The 19,820-nt window shown below is 44.9% G+C and overlaps 1 protein-coding gene across 3 annotated transcripts in view; it reads left to right on the top strand.

Moving 5' to 3' along the window:
* col24a1 (collagen type XXIV alpha 1) overlaps nucleotides 1-19,820 on the top strand; it is a 94,767-nt gene that overhangs the window by 37,833 nt on the left and 37,114 nt on the right. For all 3 annotated transcript variants that reach the window (XR_014119071.1, XM_035521492.2, XM_035521491.2), the window contains 18 exons: nucleotides 870-923; nucleotides 1,299-1,343; nucleotides 5,197-5,250; nucleotides 5,348-5,392; nucleotides 5,818-5,871; nucleotides 6,122-6,175; nucleotides 6,577-6,630; nucleotides 7,825-7,878; nucleotides 7,986-8,039; nucleotides 8,650-8,694; nucleotides 9,075-9,128; nucleotides 9,685-9,729; nucleotides 13,666-13,719; nucleotides 14,335-14,388; nucleotides 14,686-14,739; nucleotides 15,659-15,712; nucleotides 17,957-18,010; nucleotides 18,175-18,219. Coding sequence is in view for 2 of the 3 variants with exons in the window: in XM_035521492.2 (XP_035377385.2) it covers nucleotides 870-923; nucleotides 1,299-1,343; nucleotides 5,197-5,250; nucleotides 5,348-5,392; nucleotides 5,818-5,871; nucleotides 6,122-6,175; nucleotides 6,577-6,630; nucleotides 7,825-7,878; nucleotides 7,986-8,039; nucleotides 8,650-8,694; nucleotides 9,075-9,128; nucleotides 9,685-9,729; nucleotides 13,666-13,719; nucleotides 14,335-14,388; nucleotides 14,686-14,739; nucleotides 15,659-15,712; nucleotides 17,957-18,010; nucleotides 18,175-18,219 (927 nt within the window). In the remaining variant the exon portion in view is untranslated. The remainder of the gene's footprint in view (nucleotides 1-869; nucleotides 924-1,298; nucleotides 1,344-5,196; nucleotides 5,251-5,347; nucleotides 5,393-5,817; nucleotides 5,872-6,121; nucleotides 6,176-6,576; nucleotides 6,631-7,824; nucleotides 7,879-7,985; nucleotides 8,040-8,649; nucleotides 8,695-9,074; nucleotides 9,129-9,684; nucleotides 9,730-13,665; nucleotides 13,720-14,334; nucleotides 14,389-14,685; nucleotides 14,740-15,658; nucleotides 15,713-17,956; nucleotides 18,011-18,174; nucleotides 18,220-19,820) is intronic.

Below are 19,820 nucleotides of genomic sequence, written 5' to 3'. Positions count from 1 at the left end.
AAGCCAAGCTAAAGTTCTGGGCGCTTTTAAAAAACCCTTGGAAGATGCTGGTTAGTCACTAGCCTGCTGTCGGTAAGGCGGACGGCCCCGTGGGACTGTGGTGAATAAGTGAACGGTTCTTTCCCTGTCTCATGGAGAGCATTCACATTTCTGCCCACTGCGTTGCCTGGCACTGATGTTTCTCTCTAACATTTCATCATTTTTCATTTTAGCTTTGAGGACTGCCTCTTGTCATAATGTGACGTGGGGACGTGTCCTGCCGCTGGCCGGGGGGATCGGTCGCCGTTTCAGACAGGCTGGCCATCAGGGCGAGCGGTGCAGGCATGCGGCGGGCTGAGCTGGGGTGGGGTGTGGAAACAGTGGTGATGGTGGTGATGATGATGATGGTAGAGGGCGGCCTGGGAGGAAGATGCTTTAGAAGGCGGTGGAGTCACAGAGGCACCCCCCCATCACCTGCCACAGACAATACAGCCCAGAGGCCTCAAACGTAAAGAGGCCTTGCTTATGTATAGCAGCTGTAACCACTGACCTGCTTGGCTCAATGACTGATTAATGTAAAATGTAAAATTTTTAAATTGTGAACATTCTCTACTATTGGTGTACACAATATTTTCAGTACAACAACTCAAAATGGAAGTCTAATGATAATAATGAATAAGAACTATTCTTGTGCTTCCTACCGTGACAAATCTAATGAGAGAGAACTCGACTGAAATCAGACCAGTCCAGCTCAGGAAGTGTTCCGGAAGCATCCTGGGATTTAAATATTCCAGGCGGTATAGTGAGAGAGGCTTTGAAAGTTTTAACACGGAAGGTTAGGACACTGGTCCGGTCTTTTTTTGTTAAGGGTTGTTTTTGTGTGTTTTTAGGGCACGCTCGGTGGTGTAGGGGAGAGGGGCCCTCCAGGCCCTGATGGGAAAGAGGTAAGCTTTAATACAACAGCCCTGGCCGTTCCACTAACTGTTGCATTATGGGGGACGTAGTGTTATAGAGCAGATCTGTTTAAAGATGCATGTAAGGACCAGCTTGGTGTTGGGAGGTGTGCTGTTATGGGTGCAATGAAGTAGAAGAATTTATCTACACTATGCTTACATGAAAGACACTGAACAGAGAGCCAAGAATTAAAGCGTAAAGGTTTATTTATTTTACCTGTGAGTTGTTTGTCTGTATGTCTGCCTCAGTGATATCCCTTCACTCCTAAAAGGGCTAGGAATGTGTTTCTGTAGACAGGGTTTAAAATACAGTCCAGCACAGCTGATGCACACAGAAATTTTTACTTTCACCTGTGTATTTCACAGGGACCTGTCGGAGGAACTGGCACAGGTGGCTTCCCTGGTCTCCGAGTGAGTTTAGACATGCGCACAAACATCGAAAACACACCCAGAAGTGCTGGGAGGTATAAAATACTGAATGCTGGTTCTTCACAAACTCCAGATGCGTAAGATTCCTCATAGATCAAGCATGACACTGAAAACCAGGAACTGCTCCTCGTGAGCGGTGCACACGGGCTCCCCCCCAGGTCCTAGCTTCTCCCCACATCCTACCTCAGGACCTCCCTGCCTAGTTTCATCCTCTGGAAAGCACAGAGGAAAGATGTTTCATGGGGAATAAGCTCGCCTGGCTGAGTTCTCCAGCAGTGGTGTGGACCCTGTGTGTCTGTCCTGCTTGTTCCTGTCGCGCTCGGAGAGCACGGAGCTGACACCTCGTCATCCCTACATATCCGCCTTCCCGATCCAGATCCCAATCCGAGGGAGAAGTCAGATTGGAAGTCCAGAGCGTCTCCGGTCAGGCGTTCCCCGATCCCAGCGCCGCCGCGCTGCCGCCGCACGGCAAGAGCAGATTGGGCTCGGAAGAGACAGGACCGAACGGTTTTCAGCTGGTCCGGACACACGGCCCTCTGGAGCGGCTGGAGAGGGAAAAGGAACGAGACTGAAGAAAGGGAAAGCAAATGACTGCGGTCAGTCCTGCGCATCAATCACCAGATGCAAAAAAACGTAGATGAACCCACTGGACTCAGCCCTCGCGAGTTCCTTCTTTTGGACCCAAATATGGTTAATCCTTGTGTATACATGAGGCGACGTAGTTGGAGGCCGGCCCTGGGTCGGTGACCGCAGGGTCATGTGGGGTGAGCCCCGTAAGTGGTTTTCCACGATTCGCGTGGGCCGGCCTGGTGGCCAGCTGCTTTGGCACCTGCACGCTTGCTCACCCGAGGGCCCTCCACTGTAGGAATATTTCCCAACTGCTCTGCACAGAGCTCTGGATCCTGCCAAAAGCTCGAGTGGTCTCCATTAACCCCTTCACCTCAACAGCGTCGCCATGCACTAGGGAGGTGCCTCTCCATCCCCAAGGCCACCGCGATACACATCTCCATGTAATGCCAACGATATGATTCATTAAAGATACATATGAAGCCATTACTAATGCGATACGACATGATTCACACGTATTGCTACGCAGCGAAAATCGACACGGATTGATCCAACACAATGCGATGTGTTGATACGATCTGATGCAATTGATGCCATGTAGTTAACTATGGTACAGACACTTCATGTTTATGTGTTATTTACACTACCTCTCGGAGTCGACACAAACCATGCTTGTATGTTTACGGATTAACACTAACTCTTATCGATAAATGGTTTCATACGTAAAGCTAGTTCTAGTTGAACAAGATCATGACAACTGCCAACTGGTCTGAAGTCAGATGAGAATCGATCATATGGCTGTAGTCCTAGTCCCAGTCCTAGTCCTAGTTTTAGGAAGTTTTTATGCAGTGTAGACTACACTACGGCAAAGCGTCGTGAGAGGAACACGTCCAGAATTACTAAGACCCAGATCTCAGTAGGGATTGGTCTAACCAGAGGGGAAGGGGGTGGGTGGTGTTGGATGGGGGTGTGGTTAGTGTACTCTACTGTTCTCTAGTGTACTTTAGTGTATTCTAGTGTACTTTAGTGTATTCTACTGTACTCTAGTGTACTTTAGTGTATTCTACTGTAGTCTAGTGTACTTTAGTGTATTCTAGTGTACTTTAGTGTATTCTACTGTACTCTAGTGTACTTTAGTGTATTCTAGTGTAATTTACTGTATTCTACTGCACTCTAGTGTATTCTAGTGTACCTTAGTGTATTCTACTGTAAGTTAATGTACAACTAGTGTATTGTAGTGTACTCTAGTGTACTTTACTGTACTCTAGTGTACATTAATCTATTCTAGTGTAATTTAGTGTACAATTAGTGTATTGTAGTGTACTCTAGTATACTTTAGTGTACTCTAGTGTACTTTAGTGTATTCTACTGTACTCTACTGTACTCTAGTGTACTTTATTGTATTCTAATGTATTCTAGTGCACTTTAGTGTATTCTACTGTACTCTAGTGTACTTTATTGTATTCTAGTGCATTTTAGTGTATTCTACTGTACTCTAGTGTACTTTAGTGTATTCTAATGTAATTTAGTGTACAACTAGTGCATTGTAGTATACTCTACTGTACTCTACTGTACTCTAGTGTACGTTAGTGTATTCTAGTGTAATTTGGTTTACAATTAGTGTATTGTAGTGTACTCTAGTGTACTTTAGTGTATTCTAGTGTAATTTAGTGTACAAGTAGTGTATTGTAGTGTACTCTAGTGTACTTTAGTGTATTCTACTGTACTCTAGTGTAATTTAGTGTATTCTAGTGTACTTTACTGTACTCTAGTGTACTTTATTGTATTCTAGTGTACTCTAGTGTATTCTACTGTACTCTAGTGTACTTTATTGTATTTTAGTGTACTTTCGCATATTCTACTGTACTCTACTGTACTCTAGTGTACTGTATTGTATTCTAGTGTACTATAGTATATTCTACTGTACTCTAGTGTACTTTACTGTACTAGTGTACTTAAATGTATTCTAGTGTAATTTATTGTACATCTAGTGTATTGTAGTCTACTTTAGTGTATTCTACTGTACTTTACTGTACTCTAGTGTATTGTAGTGTACTCTAGTGCACTTTGTCATTGGCTCAGGCCTGTATTGAGCCACAGGCCCAGTTTTTGTGACATTAGATTACTTCCAGTTTGGAAAGTTTCATGTCCCCTGTTAGAAAGATCACTGGCTATCGCGTAACTGTAAAACTGACCAGATTTCACGTTTGGGTCACTGGCAGCAGATCCTGCTGTCTCACCTTCTGATGAGACTCAGATGTACAATTCAGTGGCATTCCAACAGATGGAGTCTCTCTGGCTCTTCATCAATTCTCCCGATCAGGACCAGATTGTACCGTCTGTTCAGACGTCCTAGCTTGCATTTCCTTATTAGCTGAGTATCCTGGAATGTTCCCAAGGTGCATTGCAGTCGCTGTTGCAACTGCAGTAAGTGCCTCGAAACCCCCAGCGGTGAAGACTGCATCTTCTCACCATGCAGATCCTGTCCGACTCACCTCGTGTGGTTATCACCTCAGCGCTCCTCTATTTGCAAACTTTTGTTGTCGTTGGATTTTGTGTCAGAGTAGACCTGTGATGAGTAGGTGTAGCGGGCAGGAACGTTTCTCACCAAACACACATCCTTCCTTGAGCAGTGCTGGACAGTGATTTGAACCTCCCCCGCTGAGAAATACTGTTTAACCAGTAGGAGATGGCACATGACAGCAGCAGAGAGCAGCATGCGAGAGGTATGCCATCATGGGGGAGTGTGTGAGGCATGGACCTTCAGGTTTGTCCGACACACATTTCTCAACACATCAGGGGGCGTCGCTTGAGTTAGTCTTCTGTAAGAGTTAACGAATGCCTTAGTTTCCATCTTGAGACACTCCTGTGCTGCGGAGCTGGAGTCCAGCAGAACGTGCTGTTTTCCCAGCTCTAACATACCTTCAAAACCTGGAATTTTACGGATGAGTGGACTTGGATGTCCTAACACGAGAAAATAACCTGCCTGGGATCTGGACCGCCAGGTCTGGAGCCATGGAGTGATGTTTAGAAGATGCACTCAAACAGCTTTGTACCCATCTTTTCTCAAGAGCGCCGACACCTTGGTATGCAGCGTCCGAGTCCTGGAGGAAGTTTGTGTCATGAGATGAAACAAGATTGATTGAGAACTACCTAATAAATGTGCTGTCCAGTGCTCGACACATTACGTGGGTTGGGGGTGATTCCGCGTGCTCCTGAACATTTACTACAGTTCAAAGGTCAAGCTAACATCCTTTGTCTCCCTCAGGGCGACCCTGGGCCTGAGGGACCACGTGGACTGCCTGGCATTGTGGGACCTCAGGTAACAGCCAGTTGTTCAATGCTAGTCATTGTGCACTTTGTAACCTCTGTGGTAGCTACTGAAAACCTTTCCCTCCCATCTTTTCTGTGATTGGCAGGGCCCGGCAGGAGGGGTGGGGCCACCTGGATTGAAAGGTGATAAGGTGATCTAAATATTTCTCTTATTGCAGTGCATCTGTAAATTCTATAAGCCTTGGTTACAGGTAGTTCGAGTTTCTCCACAGCTGTAAATAAATTCAAGATATATTTGGAAGAAACGTTTTACGTGTTTGGACAAAGCTTTCAGCAATGTCAAAATGATTGTTCTAGTAATGGGAGGCTTGTCACATGTGGTAATGGTGTCTGCTGTTATACTGCACCCCAGGCAGCAGCTCTGAGATTTTATGCATCAGTAGCTCTTACGATGCTGTGTAATCTAGGGTATACTGCATTTGACTCCTAATCTCTCTGTGACGATATATAATGCAGCATCTGCTATATTTCACTCATAATCTCTCTCTGTGAAGCTGTATAATCTGGGGTGTGCTGCCTTTTGCCTATAATCTCTCTGTGACGGTGTATAATCTAGGGTGAACCTGGATCAAGGGGTGAACCAGGAGAACACGGTTACCAAGGTGACAAAGTAAGAAAACATGATTCAGTTTTGGGCAAATTTAAATTACCTGCGAACATTTCTGAGGCGGAATTGTGGGAAGCATTAGGCAGCTTGTAATGTTTGCTAATGTTTCAGTTAAGGGGCGTGAAAGTGTGACTAGTCATTCGAAGTTTCTCTGAACTCTGCTGTGTGTTTTTCTGCATTAGTATGTGTCAGTGCTGACGATCACTTTCCTGTTGCACTGTGGGTATACTTTATAATGTTCTCACTGATGCAGGGTGCTGCAGGAGTTTCAGGACTGCCCGGACCACGCGGAAAGCCCGGACCACTGGTACGTTGGCTGCCTGTGACCATGGCGTTTTCAAAGCCCCTTTTAAAACGATGACTGCTTGTAACTTGTTTCTGTGCGCTGGAAACACCTGTTTAGCCCACAGCCCGCCATCTTTACGCCACACATGGTTCGTTAAAGTGCACAGGGAAAAACAAAATTGTTGGCCCTCGCTTTTTCAAGCTGGAGCTTGCGGTCTGATTGGCATCTTGTACTCGCACCCCGGTTGAATTGCAGGTCAGCCTGGTGCTTGCGAGACGCGCCTTACTTTGTGGCCGTGACAAGCGGCTGCGATATCTGCTGCGATATCTGTGTGTGTGTGTGTGTGTGTGTGTGTGTGTGTGTGTGATTGTTGATTTTATTCATTGAGGTTTACATTCTGTCACTCTTATCCTGTTTGAAAGGGGAAGACAGGTGATCCAGGAGCCCCCGGACATGCAGGGCCTCCTGGACCTGAGGTAAGAGTGGAGAACTGTGCCCATTAGCATCTCATTAGACACAATTAGCATCTCGTTAGCCTCATTATCCAGACTCCAGAAGAAGCACATGTAGTCTGACAGCATCTGTCCAAACACACACAGAGCATTTCCTGAAGTTTCCTGAAGTTTCAAAAGATCATGGAAGCTTCTGGAATGATATACAGAGTAGATGATCACCTGAAACTGATCACCTGAAATCTTTCTCAGTGTTTATCTCTGTTGGAAGTCATACCTGTGGGTTAGTAAGCTTAACGGAGCTGGTGTCGCACTAAGCACTCTCCTGGCGTGCGGGAATCACACGCTGCACTTTTAGGTGTATTCGAGTACCACTGGAAAACTGGTAACCACTGGCTTTGATGCACACTGGTCTTGCTTAGGAAACCTGAGCTGCAGGTCTGTTGAGGATGTCCCTGTAGAGCATGGCTGGCTGCGTTCTGCTCTGCTCAGAGGCCAGGCTGCTTCGCTTAGATTCCCAGAGGACATGTCAGGGGATAGCTAATTACATTTAGGCTTCAGATGCTGAATGAAATCAACTCACTTCGGGATTTTAAAGGACATCCCTACAGTGCCTGCACACTGACAGATATCGAGTGGTTTTAGGTCAACTATCACATGGTGGGGTTAAGACCCGGAGTGGTGTAATAACGGAACACATATGCTGTTCTCACATAAGAGAGACTGATGTTTCAGAAACAACTCTAAGATGTAGTGAGCTGGGTTCAGTCATGCTAGTGTTACAGGGCCAAAGAATTCACCTCGATCAAAACTTCATCACAGCGCCTTCTTCCTGAAGTGTCTAGCTTTTATGGAACAAACTTGAATCAGACTCATCATTGCTGAGGAGGGACAGAAAAAAATGCGACAAAGATCAGACTCGCCTGCAGCTGTGATTACTGTTGCCGAGATCAGACTCCTCACGCTGTGACATGCCTCGCGCAGTTATCGCGAACAACGCACCCTACCGGGTTGAATCAGTCCAGAAGTGTCTGATTCACATTCGTGGGCCTCTGTGAGTGTGCCACACGGGAAGAAGATCAGCGTGAACTCCCTGGTCTGCTTCACCTCGGCTACCCTCTGCGGCCCCCTCACGCACCAGGATGGGGGGATTCGGAGGTTGTCGCTCACCTTCCTCTTCTTCATGCCTTTCATGCAGTTTCTTTTGCTCTTCTTCAGGGGTTTCCCGGAGACATCGGCGTTCCAGGTCCTAACGGCCCGCCGGGACCGAAGGTGCTGAGAGCTTCCTGACTTCCTGAAGTTGCCGTGCCCGCCCAGGCCGGCAAAGATGAGATACAGTGCTCACTTTTCTGAGGACTGATGTTGATTTATGTCTGCAGGGTGTTGAAGGGGCGCGAGGGCTTGCAGGGCCCACAGGGCCAAAGGGCACAGAGGTGTGACATCATCACATCATCATCATCACCTCATCCTCCTCATACACACCTCTCAGTCTGGGGAATCACCCAGTCTACACCACCTTTTCTCACACACACACACACACACACACACACACACACACACGCACGCACGCACGCACACACACACACACACACACACACACAATTAGGTATTCCATCCTTCTATCTATTCTCTCCTTGTTTTCTTCTTGTTTTCCACCTGTCCTTTCTTTCATCTCTCTCTCTCTCTCTCTCTCTCTCCCTCTCCCTCCCCCATCTCTCTCCCCCTCTCTCTCCCCCTCCCTCCCTCTCTCTACCCCCCTCTCTCTCTCTCTCTCTCTCCCTCTCCCTCCCTCCCTCTCTCTCCCCCTCTCTCTCCCCCTCCCTCCCTCTCTCTCCCCCTCTCTCTCCCCCTCTCTCTCCCCCTCCCTCCCTCTCTCTCCCCCTCTCTCTCTCTCTCTCTCTCTCTCTCTCTCCCTCTCCCTCCCTCCCTCTCTCTCCCCCTCTCTCTCTCCCTCCCTCTCTCTGTCTGAGTGTCAGTGATGCGTATATAGAGGAATGTTCTGGTGTACTGGAACACGTCCTTATGCCTTGTGCTTCTCTACAGGGTGATGAAGGCCCTTTGGGTCCACATGGTGGACCTGGTCCAACTGTAAGTGTCTCAGGCCCTCCTGGAGTGTGTGTGTGTGTGTATGTGTGTGTGTGTGTGTGTGTGTGTGTGTGTGTGTGTGTGTACATGTCTGTGTGTACGTCTCTGATATTTCTGTATGGGGGCACCATGCTGTATTGTACTTTAGATTTGTGTGTGTGTGTGTGTCTTTGTTTGTGTGTCTTTTTGTGTGTGTGTGTGTGTGTGTGTGCATGTATGTGTGTGTGTCTTTGTTCGTGTGTCTTTGTGTGTGTGTGTGTGTGTGTATGTGTGTGTGTGTGTGTGTGTGCATTCATGCGTGTGCGTGTGTCTTTGTGTGTGTGTGTGCGTATGCGTGTGCGCATGTGCGTTTGTGTGTGTGTGTGTGTGTGTGTGTGTTTTAGGGCAGACCTGGAAGGAAAGGTTATATTGGTGAGCTGGGACCTGATGGAGTGAAGGTAAAGATTATCAGTCTGCATCCTCATCCTCGTGTAAAGGCAGGAAGCTGTGTGTGGGTGTGTGGGTGTGTGCATGCGTGTGTTTGTGTGCACGCATGTGTGTGTGTGTGTGTGTGTGTGTGTGTACTTCACCCCACTGACCTGAGAGATATTGCTATGTGGGTTTCTCGGCTGAGATGAGGACCAGTTGTTATTCTCACACACTGTCAAAGCTGAGTGTGTGACAGTGTCCCTGTGTAGAGTCCACATGTCCTCTGTAAAGGCTTTTATGGGCTTGTGTCTGTGTGGTGTGGACCTGTGGCACCCGTTACCGTTGGCAACTATGCTCTCGTCTTCTAGCGAAGTGTCTGGCGGCGGGCTCCATTAAAGGGGAGGTGGCTCTAGTGATAAATTTGCTGTGCTTGTGACGGCGCAGGGATTCTGGCAGGGCTGTCATTACAGGACATTAAGCAGACATGTGGTGACAGACACACCTACACGGCAGACGCCCCAAATGTTGGGGGGAGGGGGGACCCAGGACATTTTGTTGAGTTGTTTGTTTGTCTGGCATTTGCAGGGTGAAGTCGGCGATCCAGGAACCCCTGGAAAGAGTGGCCCTCCAGTAAGTTTTTGGCTGTATTTTTCATTATTATTTATGTGTTTATCTATTTTGTACTGTGTAGTCTTTTCTGGTCGGTTGTAACGGCATTTTTCTGGACGAGTTTACATGTTTGTTCTGTAGTCTGACCATGGATGTGGGTTCAGGGGCGGAGAGAGAGAAGCATAGTGACTTTACATCACACTGAGCTCACTTGATTTGTAAATAAAAACAGTCTTTGATATCCAAAATGTGCACAGCACAAATCCCCCATCCCAGTCATCTTACAGCAGAATCTGAGTGAATCATTTTGAAGTTAAAAAGCCCCAGTAAACTTATGTTGTCTGTTGTTCATTTGGCCTTGTTGTTTCCTGTGAAATGGGGTCTATGTGGGGGAAGAGGCTGAGCATGTGTGGGGAAAAAGCAGAAAGAATCTCTCCGTCAACCAGTGACTGTGCTAACTCCTGAGAATCGCAAGGTTTCTCTCAGTTGACCAAAGTAGCACTACACAGATGCACCTAACAAGCATGTCTTTAAGCCTAGATACACCTAACAGGCATGTCTTTAAACCTAGATCCACCTAACAGGCATGTTTTTAATCCAATGCACCTAACAGGCATGTCTTTAATTCCAGGTGCACCTACCAGGCATGTATTTAAGCCCAGGTGCACCTAACAGGCATGTCTTTAAATCGATGCACCTAACAGGCATGTCTTTAAGTCGATGCACCTAACAGGCATGTTTTAAGATGATGCACCTAACAGGCATGTCTTTAAGCCCATATGCTCCTAACAGGCATGTCTTTAAGCCCAGGTGCACCTAACAGGCATGTTTTTAAGCCCAGATGCTCCTAACAGGCATGTCTTTAAGCCCAGATGCTCCTAATATGCATGTTTTAAGACGATGTACCTAACAGGCATGTCTTTAAACCCAGATGCTCCTAATAGGCATGTTTTAAGCCGATGCACCTAACAGGCATGTCTTTAAGCCCAGATGCTCCTAATAGGCATGTCTTTAAGTCGAACAAATTCCCCTTTGAGATTTCTTTGTTGAGACTCCTCACCGTCTCACTGCTGAGAACACATCACATGTCATTTTGGATAAAATGAATATTTTCAAAAACATTTTTGTGTGAAATATCCCATGTAGGCGGACTCCTTTCGTGTTCTTAAGATTAGTCTTTAAACGTAACTTTGCTGTTGGACTTTGTGTCTTGTGTCTAATCTGGTTTGACAAACGAGGCTCATGTGGGTGATGTGCTACTCTCACATGTGTGGGGAGTTAGTACGTAGTCAGTCTTTGCAGTTTAGCAGAGAGACAGACCTGCGGTTAGACACACATCTACAGCACCCCAGGCTCCACGCAACTGCCATGACATCACTGCGCAAATTATGGGAGGGGTCAATGCAAATTAGGGGTGTGACACCTCGTGCTTTCCAGCCAGTCCTGTTCTCCAAACCTTCCTCTGTTGAGTAAAGCATGCCCCCCCCCACCATGCCATCCTTTAGTGTGGTAACTAGGGCAGGATATAACCAATTTAGTTTAGTGTGGTAACTAGTGAAATATGTAACCAGACTGTTTAGTGTTGTAACTAGAGCAGGATATAACCAGACTGTTTAGTGTTGTAATTAGGGCAGGATATAACCAGACTGTTTAGTGTTGTATCTAGGGCAGGATATAACCAGACTGTTTAGTGTTGTATCTAGGGCAGGATGTAACCAGACTGTTTAGTGTTGTAACTAGTGAAGTCTGTAACCAGACTGTTTAGTGTTGTATCTAGGGCAGGATATAATCAGACTGTTTAGTGTGGTAAATAGGGCAGGATATAACCAGACTGTTTAGTGTTGTAACTAGTGAAGTCTGTAACCAGACTGTTTAGCGTTGTATCTAGGGCAGGATATAACTAGACTGTTTAGTGTTGTATCTAGGGCAGGATATAACCAGACTGTTTAGTGTTGTATCTAGGGCAGGGTATAACCAGACTGTTTAGTGTGGTAACTAGTGAAATATGTAACCAGACTGTTTAGTGTTGTAACTAGGGCAGGATATAACCAGACTGTTTAGTGTGGTAACTAGTGAAGTCTGTAACCAGACTGTTTAGTGTTGTAACTAGGGCAGGATGTAAGCAGACTGTTTAGTGTTATATCTAGGGCAGGATGTAACCAGACTGTTTAGTGTTGTAACTAGTGAAGTCTGTAACCAGACTGTTTAGTGTGGTAACTAGGGCAGGATATAACCAGACTGTTTAGTGTTGTAACTAGTGAAGTCTGTAACCAGACTGTTTAGTGTTGTAACTAGGGCAGGATATAACCAGATTGTTTAGTGTTGTATCTAGGGCAGGATATAACCAGACTGTTTAGTGTTGTAACTAGTGAAGTCTGTAACCAGACTGTTTAGTGTTGTAACTAGGGCAGGATATAACCAGACTGTTTAGTGTTGTAACTAGTGAAGGCTAGGTTCTACTGACATGTGTGAATTAGTTTGCCAGGCAGTTTTGTTTTTTAATCAATGCCTGGATCCATCAGATCCATTAAATACAGTAACATTCTCAGGCAGTTTACAGTGTGGCCACCACACATTTTTTTTAAAATTAAAATGTAAATAAGTGGTGATCAGTTATGACTTCATGGCAATATCTTAATGCAAAAAAATATTGGCAAAACCTTATTTTTGAAGTGACCATGTAATGAAGCAGTCAACTTCATCACATCAGTGACATTTGGAGCAGTTTCAAACCCTTAGAAGTCGAACTGAACGTAAATGCAGACATCAGCCAAAGTTGTTTGGTGTGACCTTTCACCTCTGACCTCTGGGTGAAAGCGACTTCATACATTACCCCTCGCAGATTAATGCTCAGAGCCTGAGGACAAAACAAACACAGGAAAATATCACCACGGAAATATCACCATGGAAACGTATGCATTTTCCTAGCTACGGTTGAGTCTCTCTCCAGGCTAATGCAGTAGATGCTTGACGATCGCTGTCAAAAACTACGTATCTAATAAATCCTGGGATTCCCAGAGAAGATTACATAACTCCATGACACGATGAGGAGACGGAGAGAGAGAGAGCAGCGCGACAAAGCTCTGCCCTTGCTCTTAGCATGTAACTCGTGCTTGGTGTTGACTGCGACCTGGCCGTGTGCTGGCTCAGCCCTGATTTACGCTGTCTCCCTGTCCACACATTCACCTGCAGGAGGCGTTCCGTATCAGATCCTGTCCCAGAATTCAGTTTCTTTCCAGTTACATAAAATCTCAAAAGTTTCTCTGTTTCTCTGGAATAATTCATAGCTACTATATTTAATAACAAACATGCATAACATTTATTTTTCAGGTCTTTATGAGTTATAATCTGATGATAAAGTGCTGTTAATCTGTGTGTGTGTGTGTGTGTGTGTGTGTGTGTGTGTGTGGATGTTTCTATGGTGTAGTTCTGTGAGGGTGAGTCTGGCAGCATGGTGCCGTTGATGGCTCAGGGGTGGGAGTGTTTGCTCTAGCCAGCACAGCTGGGACTGGATCCGCTGAGCGCCTCCAGCCGGGTGGAAGTGTGTCTGGTGATCACGTGGCCTCCTACCAGGCCTCAGATCTGTGCAGAAGGGGCCGGGGCGTGTGCAGGCTCTGTGTGCTGGGGGTGCTGAGAGACAGAGGGAACCAGTTTCTCCCTTATTGGTTTGGAAAGCGCGTATTTGTGTCCGAAGTGCTTAAAATTAATGACCAAAAAACTGCGACGAGACCTGAGCTCCGTGTGCAGCTGTCCTGACGGCTCTTCTAAGCGTCAATGCAGGCATATCGTCCACATTTAACAGTGGCAGAATAACAGTGTCCCAGTGTGGTGTTGAAATCAGAGGGTCTTTACGGGCTGAGAGGTTGGCCTTGTACGTGTGCCTCCTCGTGTCCTGGGTTTGTCTTGATTCTGTGTATAACTGTCTCTTCCTTTTGGTCTCCTCTGTCCGTGTTGTAGGGACCAGCGGGGCTTATTGGACCAGCAGGTGACGTCGGCCCGCCCGGGGAGAAGGTAAAACGGACAGATGGAGGGACAGGGGCCAAGATTTAGGGGCCCGCTCTACTGCAAATCTTACTCAATATGTCTGATGCTTGAGGCAGAGATGACCCACCAGCCCACCAATTAGAGGACAGCGCTCCTAAAGGCTTGTTTCGGAGGGTCTTGTTTCGTGACTGTGTTTGTGTGTGAAGTGACTTCAGGGAGCGTCTTGTTTCATGACTGTGTTTGTGTGTAAAGTGACTTCAGGGAGTGTCTTGTTTGTGTGTGAAGTGACTTCAGGGAGCGTCTTGTTTCGTGACTGTGTTTGTGTGTGAAGTGACTTCAGGGAGCATCTTGTTTCGTGACTGTGTTTGTGTGTGAAGTGACTTTAGGGAACGTCTTATTTTGTGACTGTGTTTGTGTGTGAAGTGACTTTAGGGAGCGTCTTGTTTCGTGACTGTGTTTGTGTGTGAAGTGACTTCAGGGAGCGTCTTGTTTCGTGACTGTGTTTGTGTGTGAAGTGACTTCAGGGAGCATCTTGTTTCGTGACTGTGTTTGTGTGTGAATTGACTTTAGGGAACGTCTTGTTTTGTGACTGTGTTTGTGTGTGAATTGATTTTAGGGGGCGTCTTGTTTCGTGTTTCACAGGGCAATCGTGGACCAGCAGGACCTTTGGGTCCACCAGGCGAGAAGGGCTCAATGGTAAGATCAGTACATACTGCACGCACACACACACACACACACGCACGCACGCACACACCCACAAAAATACACACACGCACATAAACACACGCACACACATACATTCACACAAACACACAAACACACACCGACACAGTCAGTCAGGTGGGGAAGGTCCTAGTTTTCCTAGTTTGGGTTTCAGGGTGAAATTACAAAGCTAAGGAGATAATTGGTTTGGTAACAAGTGAGTAGTTATTTCCGTAGTCTGATGACTCAGTAATTGACTTATTAACATGGTTTCTTCTCTCTCTGCTGTAGGGCTACCCAGGTCTGCCCGGAGGGTCCGGGGATGTGGGACCCCAGGGGCCTCCAGTACGTTCACTGGTGCACTTCCATGGCTGGGTGGTGTGTGTGTGTCACTTCCATGGTCAGGTGGTGTAGGTGTGACACTTCCATGGTCGGGTGGTGTGTGTGTGACACTTCCATGGCTGGGTGGTGTGTGTGTGACACTTCCATGGTCAGGTATTGTGTGTGACGCTTCCATGGTCTGGTGGTGTGTGTGTGACACTTCCATAGTCAGGTGGTGTGTGTGACACTTCCATGGTCGGGTGGTGTGTGTGTGACACTTCCATGGCTGGGTGGTGTGTGTGTGACACTTCCATGGTCAGGTATTGTGTGTGACGCTTCCATGGTCCGGTGGTGTGTGTGACACTTCCATGGTCAGGTGGTGTGTGTGACACTTCCATGGTCGGGTGGTGTGTGTGACATTGATCAGATTCATAAATTCATAAAGTTTTATAATGATTTAGGGGCTCACTGGTTAAGGTACTTGACTTGTAATCAGAAGATTGCTGGTTTAAGCCCCCCCCACACACACACACTACCAAGTTGCTATTGTTGTTAACCTTCAATTGTTCAAGTTGTACTCGGTCATAACTGTAAGTTGCTTTGGATAAAAGCATCAGCTAAAGGCTGTAAATGTGAAAAAATTAAAGCAGAAATAATCTGTTCTTTGTTTCTTCTGTTTGTCTCTCTCACTCTCTCTCTGTCTGTCTCTCTCTGTTTGTCTCTCACTCTCTCTGTTTGTCTCTCACTCTCTCTCTGTTTGTCTCTCTCACTCTCTCTCTGTCTGTCTCTCTCTGTTTGTCTCTCACTCTCTCTGTTTGTCTCTCTCACTCTCTGTCTTTCTCTCTCTCTCTCTCTGTCTCTCTCTGTCTGTCTCTCTCTCTGTCTCTCTCTCTGTTTGTCTCCCTCTCTCTCTCTCTCTCTCTCTCTCTCTCTCTCTCTCTAGGGTCCACAGGGCTTGAGAGGTGCAGTAGGTGTTCCTGGGATGAAAGGCCGGAGGGTAAGACTGAGATTGACCCCCTGTTTCTCCCCCGCACCTTCACTGGCTCGGGGGTGGGGGGTGGGGGGGCATGTGTGAGCACCCCCCTCTGGAGGGCCATTCTGTTTCATCCTATGTGACGTGGGAGCACCTACCTCCAGTAGCACCTACTCACATGCAGGAGCAGACACAAGCAGCGTTTTCTTGCAAACTTCCACAGTGCCACTATGTTTCCTCCTTTGTGTGTGTGTGTGTGTGTGTGTGTGTGTGTGTGTAGAAGTGCATGGCTGCAAATTGAAGGGGCCAAATGCTGTCAGAGGGCAGCCCAGTGAGACCCCTTGTGGTCAGGTTGAGAATAACAGCACCAGACCATGAAAGATTTGTGTGGGTCATCTGGGGGAGTCAAGCTAGTGCCGGGTGTTTGTGTGTATGTGTGTGGGTGGGTGTGTGTGTGGGTGTCGGTGTGTGTGTGTGGGTGTGTGTGTGTGTGTGTAATTACACAAAGTACTACTTACCCATTCCCATACACATACACATTTCGGTTGTTTATACAGTTACCCTCACTACTTCCTTTCCTGTTTATGTGAAACATTATTTTCTTAAATAAGAGCAAATGAATTACCTTAATTTTACTGGCTCTGGGTAGGTTGTCCAAACATGAATATCCCTTTATCTATTAATTAATTCATATGTTTGTTCATTTATTCCTTCATTCATTTTCCATTGAAAGGACTAGGGTTGTTCATTCCCATCCTGGAAAGCCATAGGGCAAGTTAGCTGTAGATCAGATTATCAGATTATATGATTATAGTCTCAGTGTTTAACCATAACACTCAGTCTCACCTTCACAGGAATGAAGGCTAGCACATACAGGTAGCATACACAACTAGCACATACAGCTAGCACATAACAGCTAGCATACACAACTAGCACTCACAGCTAGCACATACAGCTGGCACACACAGCTAGCATACACAGTTAGCACATACAGCTAGCACATAACAGCTAGCATACACAGCTAGCACATACAGCTAGCATACATAGTTAGCACATACAGCTAGCACATACAGCTAGCATACACAGCTAGCACATACAGCTAGCACATAACAGCTAGCATACACAGTTAGCACATACAGCTAGCACATAACAGCTAGCATACACAGCTAGCACATACAGCTAGCATACATAGTTAGCACATACAGCTAGCACATACAGCTAGCATACACAGCTAGCACATACAGCTAGCACATAACAGCTAGCATACACAGATAGCACATACAGCTAGCATACACAGCTAGCACATACAGCTAGCACATAACAGCTAGCATACACAGCTAGCACATACAGCTAGCATACATAGTTAGCACATACAGCTAGCATACACAGCTAGCACATACAGCTAGCACATAACAGCTAGCATACACAGATAGCACATACAGCTAGCACATACAGCTAGCATACATAGTTAGCACATACAGCTAGCACATACAGCTAGCATACACAGCTAGCACATACAGCTAGCATACACAGATAGCACCTACAGCTAGCATACACAGCTAGCACATACAGCTAGCACATAACAGCTAGCATACACAGTTAGCACAGACAGCTAGCACATAACAGCTAGCATACACAACTAGCGCATACAGCTAGCATATACAGCTAGCACACACAGCTAGCACATAACAGCTAGCATATACAGCTAGCACATACACAGCTAGCATACACAGCTAGCACATACAGCTAGCACATAACAGCTAGCATATACAGCTAGCACATACACAGCTAGCATACACAGCTAGCATACACAGCTAGCACATAACAGCTCGCACACACAACTAGCACACAACGACTAGCACATACTGCTAACACACACATGCACACACACAAGAATAACACATTCTACACATTCAGTGTAGACAGATTTGTTTTTCATAAAGGCCCTGTTTCTCCTCTTTTCCTCCCCTGCTCGGTGCTCGTTGTGTTTGGACTGACATGAGGTTCTCTGTTGGATTGTTGAGTGGCTCTTTCATCTGGCCTGAGGTGCTAATTCTTTCCCGGTGACAAATTAATTTAATTAGAGGCGTTATAGCACAGACACGTATATTCCTGAAATCATGAAGAGGGGTTTGGAGGCACTTGAGTGTGTGTGTGTGTGTGTGTGTGTGTGTGTGTGTGTGTGTGTGTGTGTGTGTGTGTGTGTGTGTGTTTGTGTTTGTGTGTGTGTGTGTGATATGGTCACTTCTCTTCCTCACTGTGTTTCAGGGGCCAAGAGGAGGTGATGGGCCCCTTGGAGAGCCTGGTCCTGAGGGTAGCAAGGTGCCAACATCACACACACTCACACACACACACACACACACACACACACACACACACACACACACACACACACACACACATGCGTGCACACACAAATGTAGAATACATGTGTGCTATACATATGCCCTATTCCGAAGTGCATCCATGTGTCTGTTTCTTGACAGGGAGAGAAAGGAGCAGCTGGCAAGAAAGGATCTCCTGGGTTTATAGTAAGAATATGTACTATATACTATATACATATGTACTATATACTATAGGATATGTATTATATACTATATGCTATGTACTATATTCTATATTCTACAGTAAGGGTCTCCTGGGTTTATAGTAAGAATATGTACTATATACTATATACATATGTACTATATACTATAGGATATGTATTATATACTATATACTATGTACTATATTCTATATTCTACAGTAAGGGTCTCCTGGGTTTATAGTAAGAATATGTACTATATACTATATACATATGTACTATATACTATAGGGTATGTATTATATACTATATGCTATGTACTATATTCTATATTCTACAGTAAGGGTCTCCTGGGTTTATAGTAAGAATATGTACTATATACTATATACATATGTACTATATACTATAGGATATGTACTATATACATATGTACTATGTACTATATACTATAGGATATGTATTATATACTATATGCTATGTACTATATTCTATATTCTACAGTAAGGGTCTCCTGGGTTTATAGTAAGAATATGTACTATATACTATATACATATGTACTATATACTATAGGATATGTATTATATACTATATACTATGTACTATATTCTATATTCTACAGTAAGGGTCTCCTGGGTTTATAGTAAGAATATGTACTATATACTATATACATATGTACTATATACTATAGGATATGTATTATATACTATATACTAGGTACTATATTCTATATTCTACAGTAAGGGTCTCCTGGGTTTATAGTAAGAATATGTACTATATACTTTAGGATATGTACTATATACATATGTACTATATGCTATATTCTATAGGATATATACTATATACATATGTACTATATACTATAGGGTATGTATTATATACTATATACTATGTACTATATTCTATATTCTACAGTAAGGGTCTCCTGGGTTTATAGTAAGAATATGTACTATATACTATATACATATGTACTATATACTATAGGATATGTATTATATACTATATACTAGGTACTATATTCTATATTCTACAGTAAGGGTCTCCTGGGTTTATAGTAAGAATATGTACTATATACTTTAGGATATGTACTATATACATATGTACTATATGCTATATTCTATAGGATATATACTATATACATATGTACTATATACTATAGGGTATGTATTATATACTATATACTATGTACTATATTCTATATTCTACAGTAAAGGTCTCCTGGGTTTATAGTAAGAATATGTACTATATACTATATACTATAGGATATGTACTATATACATATGTACTATATGCTATATTCTATAGTATTAGGTACTATGACATATACATCGGGTGCTGTGTACTATATGTTAGGTGCTGTGTACTATGCATTAGGTACTATGACATATACATCGGGTGCTGTGTACTATATGTTAGGTGCTGTGTACTATGCATTAGGTGCTATGACATATACATCGGGTGCTATGTACTATATGTTAGGTGCTGTGTACTATGCATTAGGTACTATGACATATACATCGGGTGCTATGTACTATATGTTAGGTGCTGTGTACTATGCATTAGGTACTATGACATATACATCGGGTGCTATGTACTATATGTTAGGTGCTG

The sequence above is a fragment of the Electrophorus electricus genome, chromosome 21 (assembly GCF_041902795.1).
Source record: "Electrophorus electricus isolate QZ-2024a chromosome 21, ASM4190279v1, whole genome shotgun sequence".
NCBI classification, from domain to species: Eukaryota; Metazoa; Chordata; class Actinopteri; order Gymnotiformes; family Gymnotidae; genus Electrophorus; species Electrophorus electricus.
Note: the sequence above shows the minus strand (reverse complement) of the source record. Positions and strands in the feature narration are given on the sequence as shown.